Below are 17,842 nucleotides of genomic sequence, written 5' to 3'. Positions count from 1 at the left end.
TCATCAATAAATATTAAAAAATTCTGTTCCAGTGGAAGCACCTCCATAGACGGAAAGTCATCATCTCATTGCAGCCTGTAGACTCTTAACATCAGATATGATTTTAATAAAATAATCAAGCTAGGGTAATTACAACATATGGTTCCTGATACAGAGTAACTGTCCGAAAGTATCTTTTGGAAAGATATGCACAATGGGAGGTAAGGCAAGGATGGAATGAAAGTTTGATGCTAGAAGAAAAACTGCAAGACAGGCAAAGTATTCTGTTATACATAAAAATAATTGCAAGTTACATATCTATAGTGAATGGCACTCTGAAATTGACTGCCGGATCACAGTGATACTTCAGTTAAGGTTTACTATTGTTATGTTTACTTTAAAAGAAGGTTTAGACAACCAATGTAATGAGTTAACCTAATTAGCTATTTTATCAAGGTCTTATCAGCCACTTTTGGTTAATTATGGTGGATTTATCCCTAGTAAGTAGAAAGAGAATAAGGTGGAGAATGAAAAGATTACATAAGTGATTGAGATAGGGGCCCCTACGGTCTCCATTTCCTGTCTCAGATTGCGAAGAAAGTACCTAAAGCCATAGACATTCTTTGCTTCTGTGTAGTAAGGGTAGGGACAAAAACCAAAGAAGGAGAAAAGGAACATATGGCACTGGATTTGGATCACATTTGCCATGGTGGGAATCAGGCAGAGTGCCACTCAAGGCAGAGGAGTTGCACTGGGGTAAAACCTGTGTAAAGGAGATCAGACTGAGGCCACACTATGAATAGCAATCAGATCTTCCCATATACAATATTAAGCAAGATATGACTGAGGGGAAGATATAAATGAAGTCTTTAGAGCTGTAGGGGAAAAAAGCAGCACTTAATTTCAGTAGGAACAAGAGCATCAACTATAGCATGAAAATAATTTCAGCACAGTATAAGATAGCTGAGGCCACATTCACACGTGCCACATTCTAACAATCTTAAAACAACTAAGATATTACAGGTATCAGAAAAGAGCTGCAAACAAAATGACATTAAGACTAGGAAGTTGGTTATCCATTTCATTTATGCTGAACATACTGGTTATGTCCCAGTGACCATTATTTGCAACGGAAGACCCATTTAACAGTACTAAATACACAGAGTCCATCAGCAAAGAGATTATTCAAACGTTAGAAAGCTCTGGCCCATATTCTTTGGAAGAGAGGGCACCTTAATTAATCATAAAAGTTTCTGAAGGGAGCATTGGGATGGATTCTACAGTTCTATTTAACTTTATATCAAAGTACCAGAATGAAGCTAAGAAAGGCTTGAGAGTTAGTGAGGAACATAAGCAGAATTTATACAGACATTAACCAAATATGCAGATCTACCAAGAACAGAAATACAAATGAGATGAGAAGGAAGAATGTGGCAGTGAAAATGAACAGTGTAAGAAATCTCAGTGTTTCAGATGAGATGTTTGTATAATATTTCTCAACTCACTCTGATAAAGGGTCAAAGGAGCAGCCTTTCTAGATCTGAGATACAATGACACACTATATGCACTAATGCACACATGTGAATGCCTTTGCAGCACATCTGTGCGAGACAGAAGTGACACATGCATATGCACAAGGCCTGGCAGAAGGCATTCCTTTCCATTTGCTAAGACGGTACAAAGGAGCTCCCTGTTTGAATGGATTTATAAATTACCACTCTTCTGAACAGATAAATTGATACAAACTGAGACATGCCAACACTAGTGGGAAGTGAAAACAGCAAAAGTACTTCTCTTTCTTAAACAAAGAATAAAGCCATACACCCCAAAGTACTCCTGTGCATTAAGGAAGAATGAATTTTGCACAAACCATCACCAGTAACAAATTAGCACAATCAGAAAGCTTTCTAGATAAACATGCCCTCCACCAAGGAATTCAAAGCCAGAGAGCCTTGGCTACATGGAGAGGGAAAGATCGCCCAAAACAGAAACCACCATAACACCACAAACTTAGTTTAGCAAAAACCTGTTTTCCTTCTTCAAAGGATAAATACTGCATTTTGCCATGCTCTCACATGCTCTCTGTATGTCAGCTTTGGGTTTAACTCCACATTGGGCCAAGTTCATACCTGGGGTAAACCCCATAGTTTCAACTGAGTTTATATTAGGGATGATATTAGCTCAGTATTTAAAAGTACTGCATTTGGAAACAGTATAGTCCATTGTTGGGTAGCTCTACTTACGGAAATCTACAGTTTCAAGAAAAAACTAACATTTATTCAACTTTCTTGGGTTTTAGTTCAGTGTCAGTGCTGCAATAGTTAACAGCATGTCTCTTTCCATTTGAAAAACCAGTTTTTCAAGGCCTTTTTGTTTGTTTGTTTTAAACAAAGTATCTGGGCTAGACATTGCAGGCAAAGATTTCAGGTTGAAAGCAATGCTTCCACTTTCCATTCAGAAGGTAGAAGAGGCAGAGAACAATTAGGAGTTTCCAAGACCTTTTCCTTCACAGATACAAATGTGACACATTTTAAAAAGCCACATTTTGTAGCTGATTCAGTCCAAAGTGGTTTCTGTTTTCTTTAAGTGCAAAAGGAATTAAAATGTTAAGAGCCTGCACTGTGTACAATATTTCCTCCACAGTAATTATTACTGTTTTTACAAGGATCATGTACTACATCATCAGGTATAGTTATACATTCCACATACAAGGGCATACAAACATGGGAAAAGCTGGTGAGAAATTGAAAAAATATTCACAGCACAAATTACTGCCAAATGTTACCAGTGAGATTCAAAAGGGACTGAACTCACTAGTTCAAATATGGTCTCTGTCAGAAGTGTACAGATGTAATTGCTATCTGAGAATTATTTAAAGATTTATGTGAAACGAGTCTGCTTGAGCTCAGTCCAGTTCTTAGCAGATAGTTGTCCACATCTCAAACTGAGTTTCAGCAGAGGCCAAGTATTGAATAAATTAAACCACCTTCTCACTTCCTTGTAGTGAAAAAGGTGATCACAGTGAAGGGGGAAGCATTGTGCTGTACCTCTTTGGTGGATGAAGGACTTCCCTGGCTGGCGACAGCAACTGAGTACCTGGCCCAAACACTAAAATTCACTTAAAGTAATTACTGACACCCCAAACCAAAAATAATAATTACATGTCCAATACGCAGCCTAACATATAAATACATACAAGGATACAGATTTATTCCTTAAACTGTTTTTACCTTGTTTATTTCACAACTCTCTCAGCATCTAGTTTTTCTTATATATTATGAAATGACAGTAGTGACTCCTTAGCTGAGGTTGCATTTAAGTTTCTCTACTTAAAGCAGGATTATAAATTTTTAGAAATTGACACTAAAAGAACTTTAATAGGATGTCTTGTGTCAAATAGACTTTTACTGCAGAACTGACTTTTTTATAATGTACATCTCTTAACAAGATGATACCGTAGGCAGTACATTTCTACTGGATTGCTGGACTTGTGCCTTGCGTCAACACACGAGGTATGCAATAATCCTCCAGGAATGCAATAGGGCTGACTTACACAACATTAACATTGCAAAGCTTTTTTTTTTTTTTTTTTTTTTTTAAATAACCTTACTTGTTTACACACATAGTAAACACCTTAATAGAAAAAACATGTGCAAAGCAGCCAATAAGAAATAATGCGTGAGTCATTAAATAGCAGGGTTTTAGAAAAAGTCTTATGGAGGAAACAAACCCAGTTTAGGGCCTGATCCTGAGAGCATGCCCTTAACTTTACTCATACAAGTAGTCCCAGTGACTCCAAGGGGACTACTCACATGAGCAACATTACTCAGAGGCATACATTATTACAGGATCAGGCCTTTACACATTTAGGATAAAATATTCAAAAAATGTCTAAGTGACTTAGATGCCTAAGTCCCATTTTTAAAAGTGACGTAGGCGCTTCTAAATCACTTGAGTTCATAAGCCACTGAAGTGCTTTTGAAAGTCTTACCCATCAGATTTAAGTTTATGGGATTCTATAAGATTGTCCTAAATCTTTCTTAAGTTTTTTTTTATTTTAATACTACACTAAAAACAAACACTTAATGAAAGACAAAATAAAACTAATTCTCAAGGTATGGAAGAGAAACAGTATAACCAATCATCGGCAGAAAAACAAAAACATGAAATACCACTGATCATAAATTCTTAATTTTATGCTCTCATGTTAGCATTAAACAACGCTTCAAAAATACTTAAACTTACTATAAAGATCTGGAAGAAGTACCACACGATGCCAGCTTTTAGCTAAAACAGAATTATTAGAATTTTTTAAAAGAATGTTTTAACCTTTCTAATCTCTAACAAAAATAAAAATACATAAAAACTCTGAATCCTGTGTCCTTAAAGTCCTATTCCAGCAAAAAGAAAAAGATATTTAAATTGCCACAAAGTAATTCTATCCATATAATTCCTTGAGGTCAAAATTAAAATAAAGTCCAGACTAAGCAGTGTCCAAGACAGATAAGCCACAGGTTTAAACTGTTTCCTGTTAGAGGAAGGGTATAAAATACAAACTTGGCAGAATATAAAAAAAGTTCAGACCTCTCCGCTGCAATTTTCTGTTTTCTCGATCTACCTCAACTACTAAGGAAGTTTTTCTGAACATAGTCCTGTGAAAACTGTCATTAAAGCAGAAGTCTAATACAAATTAAAAATTAATCTACATACAGCAGAAAACAAACAGGTGCTCTATCTGTATCAGATATGGCAAGTTCCAAAGTCCGCTGTGCTAACCGACTTCGGTTTGGAAGTCAGAGTCTAACTACCCAGAGTGCACGTACTAGATTCAGTACTCATTACTACTTCGTAGCTGGTAAAGTCTTTAAGGCTATGTTGGTACAGTGCCTAGCACAATGGAGTCCTGTTCCCAATTGCCCCCTCGGCGTTAGCATAATAAGCAGGATAAGTGCTGGAGCAGTTTTGCCATAAGAAGGATTAATCTTCTAACACACAACAGTTGACAAGAGACAAAAAAGTCAACGGAAAGCTGTTAGAATTTGGACCAGTTCACCATAAATCACACCAGGATAAAAGTATCCAGGCAGCAGGGCCAGAAAGGGTCGCCTTACCTCTTGTTCTCTGAAAGATTGATTCTGAGCATCTAGGACTCGAATAGTCCTTTTAATAGGAAGGAGACCTCCAACTTCATCATGAGCCACCATGCTGTCTCCTGCCTTCAGAAGCTTTACTTTTAATCCACGTCCGCAGTCCCTCCGCTGCTACTTTACTATAAACTCCTCTCCGGAGCTCTCAGAAACCTGCGGGACGGTCTCGCTCATGTTTCCATGGGACAGCACCGCCTGCCTTGTGAGCTGGGAGTTCAAAGCACGCAGACCTCAAGGCAGCGGGAGGGGCAGGAACATATGTTTCATGGGCGTGCTCCCGCGGAGTCGTGTATCATTCGTGAACTGACCGTTAATGACACACCTACGCCTCTCCGTTTACACGCGGGGGGGGGGGGGGGGGATCTTTTGTACCCGGAGTTGAAAAGCTGGTTTCTTCCCCCTCCGACATGAAGGAGGGTAACAAGTTTTACTAAAGAGGAATGCTTTGCTTCAGAGACAGATTCTCAGCTGGACTAGTGTAATTCCTAGACCCAAGCTAAGAGAGAGCTAAGCCAGCTGGAGCAGCATTTCAATACTTTTCTAAACTTAAAGATAGGCATTGCTATGCCAAATCAATCTAATCTGAGATCCTGCCTCTGATGCCAGCCAGTACATAACACTTCAGAGGTTAGTAGAAAATTAAAATAAATAGGGATGCATGCCAAATGCCTTCATTTGGAGGGACTTTGCTTGCTACTTTGTCCCTTCCAACCAAAAAGCCCTGAGTCCTAATCCAATGCATTTCAATGGAGTTGAAAGGTGTGGCCCTATTTAAATGTGAGCAGGTATTAGAAAAGCCTTCCAACAGAGCTAATTATTCTTGCACTAAATAAAGGAGAAGAGGCAGGGGTAAATCCCCCACAGGCAAACAGACTGCATCCCAAAAGGGAAGGTTGGATTATCCACCCATCTAACATTGCAGCTGTGCCAGCTAAAATGAATGTTAGTCTAAATGATTTTATCATCACTTTCTTAAAAGCCTGCTTACACTGTCACCCTGATATCAAGTAGCAGTGAATTCCACAAGCTGAATATATGGCACATAAAGCAATAATTTCCTTTTCTCTCGGGTAAGAGTTGCCTTAGTGTCACAAGAAGAAAAGGAGGACTTGTGGCACCTTAGAGACTAACCAATCTATTTGAGCATAAGCTTTCTTGAGCTACAGCTCGCTTCATCGGATGCAGAATACAGACTAACACGGCTGCTACTCTGAAACCTGTCTTAGTGTCACAGTCGCTCCCCACACTAGAATTCTTTTTTCTAAAACTGCGGTAGGGGGAGTTTAGGGGTGATTATTACTGGCTGTTTTTAACTACCAATCCAGTTAACAATTGGATTGCAACCAAACAAATTCACCCTCCCCAGAGATTGTTGAGAATTCCTCTTCTGCCAAAGCCCCATTATTTGTCACACTCTCTCCTTCCACTTCTTTTTGTCCAGGTTTCTCTCAGGATTTATTTAACCCTGACACCGTACATCAGGAATCTCTCTTCCTCAGGCTGAGATAAACCAGGTTTCTTTCCGCTGTGGCAGGCTGTGTGGAAAGTTCTGTGGAACTATGGAAGAGGGGTTGCATTTTTTATGTTTATAATGAATGCTGGGAAGATTTTTTCCCCTTCAAATCTGGCCTTTTTTTCTGCCTTCATAGTCTGTTTTTTTTTTTTTTTACAAAAATAGTTTAAAAATGCAGATCTGATACTGATGTTCACAGCAGATTCTATGGACAACTGGAGAACCACTGGGATTCTGACATCACAGAACTAAGTGGAACCTGAGCAACTGAGAGCAGGGATTTTTACTAAGACTGTTCAAAACTTCTATTTTCCATTTGGTTTTTCATAACAGCTATTGAACCAACCTGCCTAACGATCAGTTGGAATAAGAACACTGAAAAATTTCACACTGCTTGGAAGGCTCCCAGTCCACTTGGCTACTCCAAGGCAAGTGTCAAATGAGAACAAAGAAGATTTAATATTTCTAAAGTAGGGGGGGAAAAACTTTAAAAGGTCAGAACTTCTATATACAACAAAAGGAACCAAAGAAAGATCAGATGCTTTTTTTCTCCCCTTTGAAGTTACCTTGAACTCTTCCACACCCTCATAGGCCAAGTCTACACTAGAAGCTTTTGCTGGTATAGTAATGTTAGTTGGGGTGATTTTTGGCAACATTTCTATACCGGTAAAAGCCCTAGTGTGTTATACCAACAGGAAAATGCTTTTTTGCCAGCACAGCTTATTTCACTTAGAGAAATGGTATAAATTATACCAGCAAAATCATCCTTTTGCCAGTATATCCTGCATCTACACTAGGAGGGTTTGCCAGCATTAACTATACCAGCAAACCGTTCCCAGCACAACCCTGGTCATTATCATTTGGATTTTTCAGTCAGATTAGATAGTGGTTGCTATATGGTAGAGTTTTCTGCCAGCCCATGCTGGCCTAGGAAACAATGCTTCAACCTTGGTTCCCAACTTGGAAGCACAACCACTAGACCAGCAGACCCCTTCCATGTTCGACTCCCTCCATCACTCTCCACTTTGGTACTCCCCTACAGAGATCTCCCCTCAACAGAGGATCCTTTCTATTTCACTCTGCTTCATTTTTATGCAGGAGCAGAATAGATGATATTCTCCACTGAAGGATTCTTGTGCTCACTAAAGAGTCATAGATTACAGATTCTAAAGCCAGAAGGGACCAAGATGTGATCATCTAGTCTTATCTGTGTGGCACAGGCCACAGAACTTCCCCCAAATGATTCCTAGAGCAGATCTTTTAGAGATGCAGTGAGTAGGTCTGGCGGATCCACAGGATTTTTACAATCCCAGATGCAATCTAAATCTTTTATATGGGAATGTCATTTTTCAGTAGTTTATTTCCATTTAGTGCATACAGACACTTTGCCATTTTTAGAAAACCAAATGCCCAATGAAGCAGACTGCTGGGCAGCAAGTAGACATCTTTGTTCAGTTTTCCAGTTAGATTTGCTCTTTTGAAGCTTCTCATAATCCCCAATTTCTCCTTTATCCAAGTCGTTTTGTGTAGCCAGAAAGTTTTACTGATGAAGTATAATCAGGAATTGGACGTGGCGGGCATTGAACACTATTGGTCCTGATACCACTTCCTGAGGAATTCCAATGGTAGCTTCTCCCCGCTGGAAGGAGCAGTCATTTATTGATTTAAATGTTTAAGAACTGCACAGAGTTAACAAAGAAAAGGTTCTGATATGGACAGTCAAACAAGAGGACGCATTATGTGGAATCTGGTATTTAAATTATTAATTAGTAGCTTAGAACACAATATTCTGCATCTTGAAAGCACTTTAGAAAGTATTGCATACATTGTTATTCAAGTGCTAAATAGCATTTCTTATTACAGAGCCTCAGGGAAAGGACCTGGTGCCATATATTACTGAAGCATATGACTCATCTGCAGGAAGATCCCTGTTCAGTTGCATGCCTTTCCACATGACACCTTGTGTCTAGGTCTGATTTGGGGTGATGCAACTCAAGGCTGATGTATTATGTGTAAGTTACATTACGGAAATGTCAGGATCTTCCTATGACACATATGGAAAATCTATCATGGCACATTGTGCGCCACCTTATATGATGCACATTAATGGGAAACATTCTCGGCATATATGGTTCATTTATTACAATGCATTGTTAAGGATCTTCTGTGGGGAACGCTGATATTTTAATACCACAACGTAAACCACATGCAGCATCCGATGAAGTGAGCTGTAGCTCACGAAAGCTTATGCTCAAATAAATTTGTTAGTCCCTAAGATGCCACAAGTACTCCTTTTCTTTTTGTGAATACAGACTAACACGGCTGCTACTCTGAACCATGCAGCTCTCAGTTGCCATTGTAATGGATGAGCTGATTTCTGAATTCCTCCTACCTACAAAAACCTGTTTCGATATTTCTCATCACCGGCAACACTTGGGCAAACTCCAGGCACTCATCATTTGAGCAGTACAAACACACGTACAGTAACATGGCAAAAACAGCATTACCATGGGTCTATGTTCTTACATGAACTTGGTGAATGTTGGGTAAGTAAATTTAAGATTGACAAATGATCATCTAGACACACCATTGAGAAGAGAAAATATGCTGTATAATTCCAGTTTATGTTCTTAATCGATTGATTTCATTTTTTATTGTTTAAGTGTTCAAATGCCCCAAAGAACATTTTAAGTAGTTTATATGATTAAAATAAATCCTAGTGGGCTTGATTATCAGTTCCAGCCAAGCTACTCTAAGTGTATGAAGAGGAGGAAGGATAATCCAATTGCTAAGACACTGGCCTAGGACCTGAGAGATAAGGGTTCAAGTCCCTACTCTGCCACAAATTTCCTAAGTGACCTTGGAGAAGTCACTGAGCATCCCTGTAGAAGGGGGATAACAGCACTGTCTTGCCTCATAGGGGTGCTGTGAGGCTAAATACATTAAAATGATTGTGAGTACTTTGAGAACTACAGATTAAAAGCTAGGCATTATTATTATTAATGCCACCTTTACACATCCCTGTGTTCTGGGTCTGGTCAGAGGACTGTGTAGCATAAATCAGAGCTGTTTTAACTTACATCCAGCAACCCGAAAAGGCCTTTCTGGCAGTTGAGAAGAGTCAAAGAGCATAAGTCTCAGTTCCAGTGGCTGTGAGAGGAGGTGGGAAGAGCTGGTGCAATAAAGGGATGCCCTAAGACTGGGGATTCATTGGCCAGATTTTTCAGCTTTTATGGGTTCCTTTGGGCTGCTGGAGCAGTGAAATGGTCTGTTATTTAACTGACAACTGGATCCAACTTCTTCAAAGAGGGAACCTGTTGCATTTCATCATGTTTGGCTTAAAAGTCTCCTGGAAAACTGAAGTATCGATAACCTTTTGCAGAATAAACATTTTATTCATTTTCAAAATGTAAAGTCCACAATAACGAAAATAACTTTCAGCTTAATTTCGGTTTCTTAGATGCTGAAACCCAACTAAAAAGACAGTTACCTTTTCCGTAACTAGTGTTCTTAGAGATGTGTTGCTCATGTCCATTCAACTTAGGTGTGTGTGCTTGCCACATGCACTGGTGCCAGAAGTTTTTCCCCCAGCTGTATCCGTAGGGGACCGGCTCTGGCGCCCCCTGGAGTGGCGCGCACATGCTGTGGTATATAGGGTGCCACTGGTTCCCCCCACCCGCAGTTCCTTCTTGCCGGAAACTCCAACAGTGGGGAAGGAGGGTGGGTTGTGGAATGGACATGAGCAACACATCTCGAAGAACACCAGTTACGGAAAAGGTAACTGTCTTTTCTTCCATGAGTGCTTGCTCATGTCCATTCAACTTAGGTGACTCCCAAGCAGTACCCCTCGGAGGTGGGTAGGAGTCCATGGACGTGTAAATTGCAACACAGCTCTGCCCAGCGTCGTCCCTGGCCTGCTGCGTGATGGCATAGTGCGTCATGAATGTGTGCACTGAGAACCACGTTGCGGCTCGACAGATGTCCTGGATTGGGAAGTGTTCCAGGAAGGCTGCCGAAGATGCCTGCGTTCTGGTTGAGTGGGCTCTGACAATCGGCGGTGGAGGGACTCCTGCCAACTTGTAGCAAGTCCGAATGCAAGAGGTGATTCAGTTAGAAATCCTCTGCATGGACACCAGGAGGCCCTTCATCCTATCCGATGTAGAGGTCCGATGTTATAGATGCCCACGCAGGTAGGAAAGGAGAAAGGCGGTTGGCAAAAATGTGGGAGGGAGGATCCTGGGAACAGGTTGAGCTCGACTGAGAGGCCTGTGAAGGCTGTTGGCTAGGACGCCTCTTGTAGCTTCTGGATTTCTTATGGGGAGGCTCCTGGTGTGGGTGGCTCCCCTGGCCCTGAGGCTGCTGCAGTTTAAACCACTTGCAGGCAGGGCTGGGAACATACAGGGCCAGCATTTTAAGGGTCGTGCAGGAGTCCTTTAGGCCATGGAGCTTATTGTCCATCTGTTCCGCAAATAGGGCTTGTCCATCAAAGGGAAGGTCTTGCATCGACTCCTGAGCCAACGTGGACAAGCCAGAGAGGAGCAAGCCAGGATGCCTGGCGCCTGGTGAAGGCCCAGGCCATGGTTCGGGTGGCAGTGTCCACAGCATCTGACGCTGCTTGGAGCGTCGCCCTGGCTGTAGGCGTGCCCTCCTTCATAATAGCCTGGAACTCCTTCCTAGAAGCCTCAGGAAGAGAGACCTCAAACTTGGCCATGGCTTGGCACATGTTAAAATCATAGCGTCCCAGGAGGGCTTGATGGTTGGCCACCCTCAACTGGAGACTAGAGGACAAATAAACCTTATGCCTAAACAAGTCTAGTCTCTTGGAGTCTTTGTTCTTAGGGGCAGCCCTGGGTTGACCTTGTCGCTCCCTGTGGTTAACCACTTCTACCACTAAGGAGTTGCGAGCAGGGTGGGTGTATAGGTACTCGGGTACCTTTGGATGGCACAAAGTACTTGCGCTCAGCCGTCTTGGAGATGGGTGGCAGGGAGGAGGGAGTTGCCACAGGGCATTAGTGATCTTAGACACCCCATCATGAAGGGACAGAGCCACCCTGGCCAGTGCTGTGGAGCAGAGGACATTGAAGAGAGTGTCTGACAGCTCCTCTAGCTCCTCCGCCTGAAGACCCAAGTTGGCAGAGACCCTCTTCAGTAGCTCCTGGTGCGCTTTAGCGTCATCCAGAGGAACGTGGGGAGGAGACCCCATTATAGCCTCGTCTGAGGAGGATGCCGGTGCTATAGGGTCCTCCACAACCATTGGTGGCCCAGTGGCTTGTTCCCCTGCTCCTTCTTGGACCTGTGGGGTCCTCACACCAAGGGCTTCGTGCACTGGAGGAGGGCAGGGGAGAGAGGCAGCTGCTCTCTCTGAGGCTCCGGATAAGCAGCAGGCGGCCTGGCAGTGCTGGGTGAACAGCCATGGGTTCCACAGGTACCACGGCGCTGGCCACTGTGCCGGTTTCGGTGCCGACAATGTAGCCGGTACCGCAGCTTGTCCCACCGTCAGGAACCTCGCTCCGAACCGGGGCTGGATCCTGAGCAGTCGCTCCCAGGTGACTAGGACAGAGCGTAACAGTGGCTCTGACCCGACCGGAGCCGGTCACTCCGCCCGGAGTCCGATCTGGAGTGGGATCTTAGGGACCGGTAGCACTCGACGGATCCACAACCGCTTGGAGCCGGCTATCTACGTCTCACACTTGACGAGTGGTACCGGGATGAGGAGTAGGACCGGGAGTTGGAATGGGCCCGGTGCCGGGAAGAACCCGCGCATGGCGATGCCCTCCTTGGGGATCGGCGACAGTCCAAGGAATGGTAACGTCGATCCCTCGACGGGTCCCTGGAGCAGTACCATGGTCTCGGAGATTCTGGGTGCCGGTACCGGTACTCCTGCTGGGGGGGTGGCGCATGCCTCCAAAGGTCTGTGCCCGGTGGCCGGCGAGCTGCGCCTCGAGCCTCTCTGCCAGTGTCCAAGGTCCTGGGACCGAATGGGGCTGCACTGCGTCTGCCTTTCACGGTCAGATGCGTGGTGGCTATGTGAGAGCGAGCACTGGTGGGATGTTCCCCATGATGGGGAACAGTGCCGCTGAGGTGGGGACCGAAGGATGACTGGGGAACTGCAGGAGCCAGTGTGGGTGGCACTGGGAGGGACACGATCTCCTGTGCTGCCTGAAGGACCTGTGGCGTGGACGGCACCTGGAGCTGACGGAGGCCTCTGCCGCTATCCGAGGTGGCCAGCAGAGAGCAAGCTGGGCTACACCGCTCCACCAGAGCTTGGGCCCCAGATCCCGATGTGAGTGAAGAGTTGCCCGGCCTGGGAACTTTCTCACACCCAGTCTTATCCTTTCCCTTGCAGGAGGCTGGAGACTGGCCTCGCCCCACCTTCTTGGGCTTCTTGGTCAGAGCCACGGATAGTGACCGGTGCCGGCCAGTGGATCATCCCGGTGGGGCACTGCGGGTCATGGTAGGTCATGGTACTCAGTGCTGGGTTGGAGCGTTGTTCCGGTGCTGGGGTGAGGGCCGACTCCAAAAGGAGCACTCTTAAACGAATACCGCACTCCTTCTTAGTCCTTGGCTTGAAGGACTTGCAAATTTTGCACTTCTCACTAACGTGTACTTCACCCAAGCAACGCAGACAACTTCTGTGTGGATCACTAACGAGTATGGGCCTCTTGCAGCGATCACAGGGCTTAAAGCCTGGGGACCAGAGCATGCCCCATCCCAAGGCAAAGTCCCGTTTGGGACCTCAGAAGTCTCTAGCTATAGCTAAGGGATTTATAAACACTAACAGAAACCATATACTGTACACTATAATACAAGAGATAACTAGTTCGTACGAATGAGCAGCAACAACACTAGCTGAAGCAGCCACAGTTCCAGCACCATCACTGGCAGCAAGAAGGAACCAAGGGTGGGGGGAACTGGTGGCACCCTATATACTGCGGCATGTGCGCACCACGCCAGGGGGTGCCGGAGCTGCTCCCATACAGATACTGCTGAGGGAAAAACTTTCAGCACCGGTGCATATGGTGAACACACACACCTAAGCTGAATGGACATGAGCAAGCACTCGAAGAAGAAATACTGGTTTTAATTAGCTATTTTTAACGTCTCATATATACTGTCATGCATAACATGTAGGTACTTGAATAAATATGAACTCATGTTAACATTCAGGCCATCTCATCCTTCTTTGTATTTTTGTAACTTGAACAAAGTCAGCCACCATCATCTGTATAGTTGAATTGTTTACTGGTCATGATCTGTGTTTAACATTCCATTGCAGATATTTATATTCTATGTCAAAAACTCAAAGCAGTATACTTGAACACAGACAAAAGTAAGACATGACACATCAGTCGATTACTGGGTCACATGAAGTGTTTGCATGCAGTCTGAAATACTGAATTTTATTGGTAAGATGAGAAGGCTTTATAATTATAATGGAATTTAATAAAAATAAACAGTTACAAATATTCCACACAACAGAAGTGAACTAGCACAGATGGACTTTTTTTGTCCTTCAATTTTTAATTAAAATTAGCATTTGAGACCTCTGTGGGAAGACAGTTACCACAATATTTACATTTGTGACTCTAGATGTATGTTATCCCAGGATATGAAGTCATAAATCAGTTTCCATCCTGCTAATATGGATGCAACATTAGAAGAACTTTACTGTAGAAGCCTGTGACATTTATGAAACATAAAATTTGTCTCAACAGCAAAGTATTACCATAAGTGAGAAATTTGTTTACACAATTGCGTTCAGCTCCTGTACTGCTCATGTCTCAAATGTTATAGGGAGGTGTGGTACTGACTATCTTAGCCAATCTCAGAAATGCTAGTTTTAACGTTTATTTCCAAATACATTTTTTCAACTCATGAATGGGCAAGTTGTTGCATGAATTTACATTACCACACCTGACAAAAAAGTTGATATGGTTCTCTTTTAAAACACATCAGCAGTTGGCGGGGGTGGAGAGTCAGAGGGAGGGGTAAAGAATCAGATTTATGCTCCTTTTGTGCATCATTATGACACGTGGATTTGTAAATTTTAAGGCCAGAAGGGATTACTGTGATCATTTAGTCTGATCTGTTATATAATATAGGCCATAGAATTTCACCCAGTAATTCCTGCATTAAGCCCAATAATTAATTTATGGTTGAACTGCAGCATATCTTTTACAAAAACATCCACTAATGACTTAAAGAATCCAAGTGCTGGAGAATAAGAAGAATGTGGCCTGAGAAGGGATTTTGTTTTTCAGCTTGTTTTCTACATTCGAAATTCAGGTCTTGTCCACTGTGTTTTCCTCAAAGACCGTGACTGTCTACACTAGAGTTTCTTGGCAATAATTTCCCTCTGTTGACAATACTGATGTGGCTCTAGAGCTAGTGTGGACAAAGCTCTGCCCTTATTCATATTGAGTAACACTTACTCACATGAGATGGTCCCATAAAGGTAAGGGTTGTGTCTCCTTTGCACAATTCCCTTTTCCAAAGCTGTACCTTCACATACCCAAGCACTTAAGGAGAACTCTATTTTCCCAAACATTAGCAACCCATGTTCACTAAAGAACTGTAGGCCTGGCAAGAGTTGATTCATGAATGTTACTCAGCATGGCTTCATGTTGCTTCTGGCAAGATATACCATCAATCTTGGTCTACTCCCTATCAGATAAAAGAAAGGTCATAATCTGGTTGCTAATAAACATCAGAATACATGCTTTCAGAACCCACAGCCTGTGTGCACTCTCAATGAATCATTCCACCCTTTACAGAACAGTACAGAGACAATGCAGTGTGCTGTATAAGCTGAGGTTTTACTTCAGAAAAAGTAATAGGAACAGTTAAAATGAATGACAAAACACAGTATCTACGGTGGCTACGCTCACTAAAGAGTCTAGGGAAGTCTAGGGTCACCAAAAGGTTTCTGGTGTGCCCCAAAAGTGGGAGAAGTATAACATTTGTAAACAGCTTAAACTTGGCCTATTTTCAGTTTATCTTAAAATCTGAGGGAAAACTTCAGGGGAGTAGAAAAAAACCAAAATCAAACCAAAAAAATGTGGGTCTGTCACCATTTTGGGCTTTGAATGCTCCTCCATTTAATTTAAAATACTGGATATTTACTGGCACATAGAACACTGAACGAGAAAATTTTAGTTTTTAATAACATGAAGGGACATACCCAAATCCTTAAATTCAGGCTAAATATTCCTTGCCTGTACAAGATATGGTCATTACTCCTCTACATTAAAAGTTATATACACTTTATATTAATTAATTTAAGGGAGGACGATCCGGTGGTTAGGATGCTAGCCTGGGACTTGGGAAACCTGGGTTCAATTCTCTGCTCCACTTCAGACTTTCTGTGTGACTCTCTGTGCCTCAGAGCCCCATCTGTAAAATGGGGATAGGAATATACTGCTTGTGTTATGCAGAAGGTCAGAATAGATGATCCTAATAGTTCCATTTGGCCTTACAATTTACTCACTGGATACAGACAAATCTAGGTTCTATGGGGCCAGGGTTTTTGTGCTGGTTTTTTTTTAACCTACTCACTGTAATAGATACAAAATCTAGATAAAACAGCTCACCAATTTGGTGAGAATAAAGATAAAATTTCCAGAAGCACTTCAGTGACTTAGGAGTCTCAGGCTATGTCTACACTGGCCTGTTGTGGTTTGGTTTGGTTTGGTTTATGGGGGTACAAATAGCAATGTGCACCAAAGTGCTGCACTATAACTCCTCCATGTGGATGCTGTGGGAGCAAACTAGAAGGTTCCTAGCTCGCATTAATGTAATGCTCTTCAAACAGGACTACGTTAATGCGAACTAGGTCCCTTTTAGTTTGCTCCCACAGCACCCACCCAGGGGAGTTACAGTGCAGTACTTTGGTGCGCACTGCTATTCAGACGCCTCTACTCCAAACTGCAGGGCATGTAGACAAACCCTAAGTCCGATTTTCAAAAATTGCTTAGGCACTTAGGAACCTAAGTTGCTTAAGTGTTGCTGGAAATTTTACCCTAAAGCCGGGGTGGCCAACCTGTGGCTCCGGAGCCACATGCGGCTCTTCAGAGGTTAATATGCGGCTCCTTGCGTAGGCGCCAACTCCGGGGCTGGAGTTACAGGCACCAACTTTCCAATGTGCTACAGGCTGCTCACTGCTCAACCCCCGGCTCTGCCCCAGGCCCCGGCCCCATTCCACTCCTTCCTCCAAGGCTCCCGCCCCTTCCCCTGAGTCTGCCATGCCCTTGCCCCTCCCTCCCCCGCCCCGAGCCTCCTGCACACCACAAAACAGCTGATCGCGGCGGGCGGGAGCCGCAGGGATGGAGGGTTAGGTGCTGATCAGCGGTGCTGCTGGTGGGTGGGAGACACTGTGGATGTGGGGGGAGCTGACGGGGGGCTGCTGACTTGTTACTGTGGCTCTTTGGCAATGCACATTGGTAAATTCTGGCTCCTTCTCAGGCTCAGGGTCACTCCTGCCCCAAAGCTTTGACTTTGATGGCTTTAAGGATTTTCTAAACCTTGCCAATTGTGTTAAAAGGCATGTACATACATTAAATACACACAACTTAATGGACAGGCTGTACGGTAACTAGTATCAGAGCTATAAATAAAGTTTTAAAAGGTGTTTGAGTGTATTTTGTAGGTGTGACTCCAGAACTATCAAATTAGAGTGTCACAGACAGCCTAACCATTTAAAAACAACAAGGCAAAAGGTCAAGTTAAACAAAAGACACACTATGAGCTTTTAACTCTTTGTGCTTTGGGACTTTCCCCTTCCTGCAGAAGTCTCTGTTAAAACTATTAAAAGCCAATCCCCCCCCGTGATCTACCACTGTGGATGTGAGTCATAATTCGTGGGTATTTCTGTCTAATCCAACAGAATTGAGGGCTTTTTTTGAAAAGTTCCTTCTGCTGGCACGTTTACTGAACATACCACTCCTAGGAAAGCTGAGGAGTCACAGGCCTGGCTTATACTTAAAACATAGGTTGATATAGTTTTGTCACTCAGGAGTATGAAAAACACCCCGGAGTGATGTAGCTATGCCGACTTAATGCCTGGTGTAGACATGGCTAGGTTGATGGAAGAATGTGCATTTTGACCTAACTACCAATGCTTGGAGAGGTGGATTACCTACAGTGACAGAAAAGACCCTTCCAGCACTGTAGGCTGCATATACTTTATGGGGTTAGTGCAGTATAA

At 43.2% G+C, this 17,842-nt stretch overlaps 1 protein-coding gene across 2 annotated transcripts in view; it reads right to left on the bottom strand.

The window, feature by feature from the left end:
* Positions 1-17,842, bottom strand: part of NET1 (neuroepithelial cell transforming 1) — a 68,437-nt gene that overhangs the window by 8,315 nt on the left and 42,280 nt on the right. Inside the window, exon 1 of one of the 2 annotated variants that reach the window (XM_007055940.4) lies at positions 5,091-5,863. The exons of the other annotated variant lie outside the window; for it this stretch is intronic. Coding sequence (XP_007056002.2) covers positions 5,091-5,183 — 93 coding nt within the window. The 5' untranslated portion in view covers positions 5,184-5,863. Of the gene's footprint in view, positions 1-5,090; positions 5,864-17,842 lie in introns of those variants that run through there. 2 annotated transcript variants of the gene reach the window in all.

Source organism: Chelonia mydas, chromosome 1 (genome assembly GCF_015237465.2).
Source record: "Chelonia mydas isolate rCheMyd1 chromosome 1, rCheMyd1.pri.v2, whole genome shotgun sequence".
NCBI classification, from domain to species: domain Eukaryota; kingdom Metazoa; phylum Chordata; order Testudines; family Cheloniidae; genus Chelonia; species Chelonia mydas.
The sequence above is the reverse complement of the archived record's forward strand: the minus strand, read 5'-3'. Positions and strand labels throughout refer to the sequence as shown.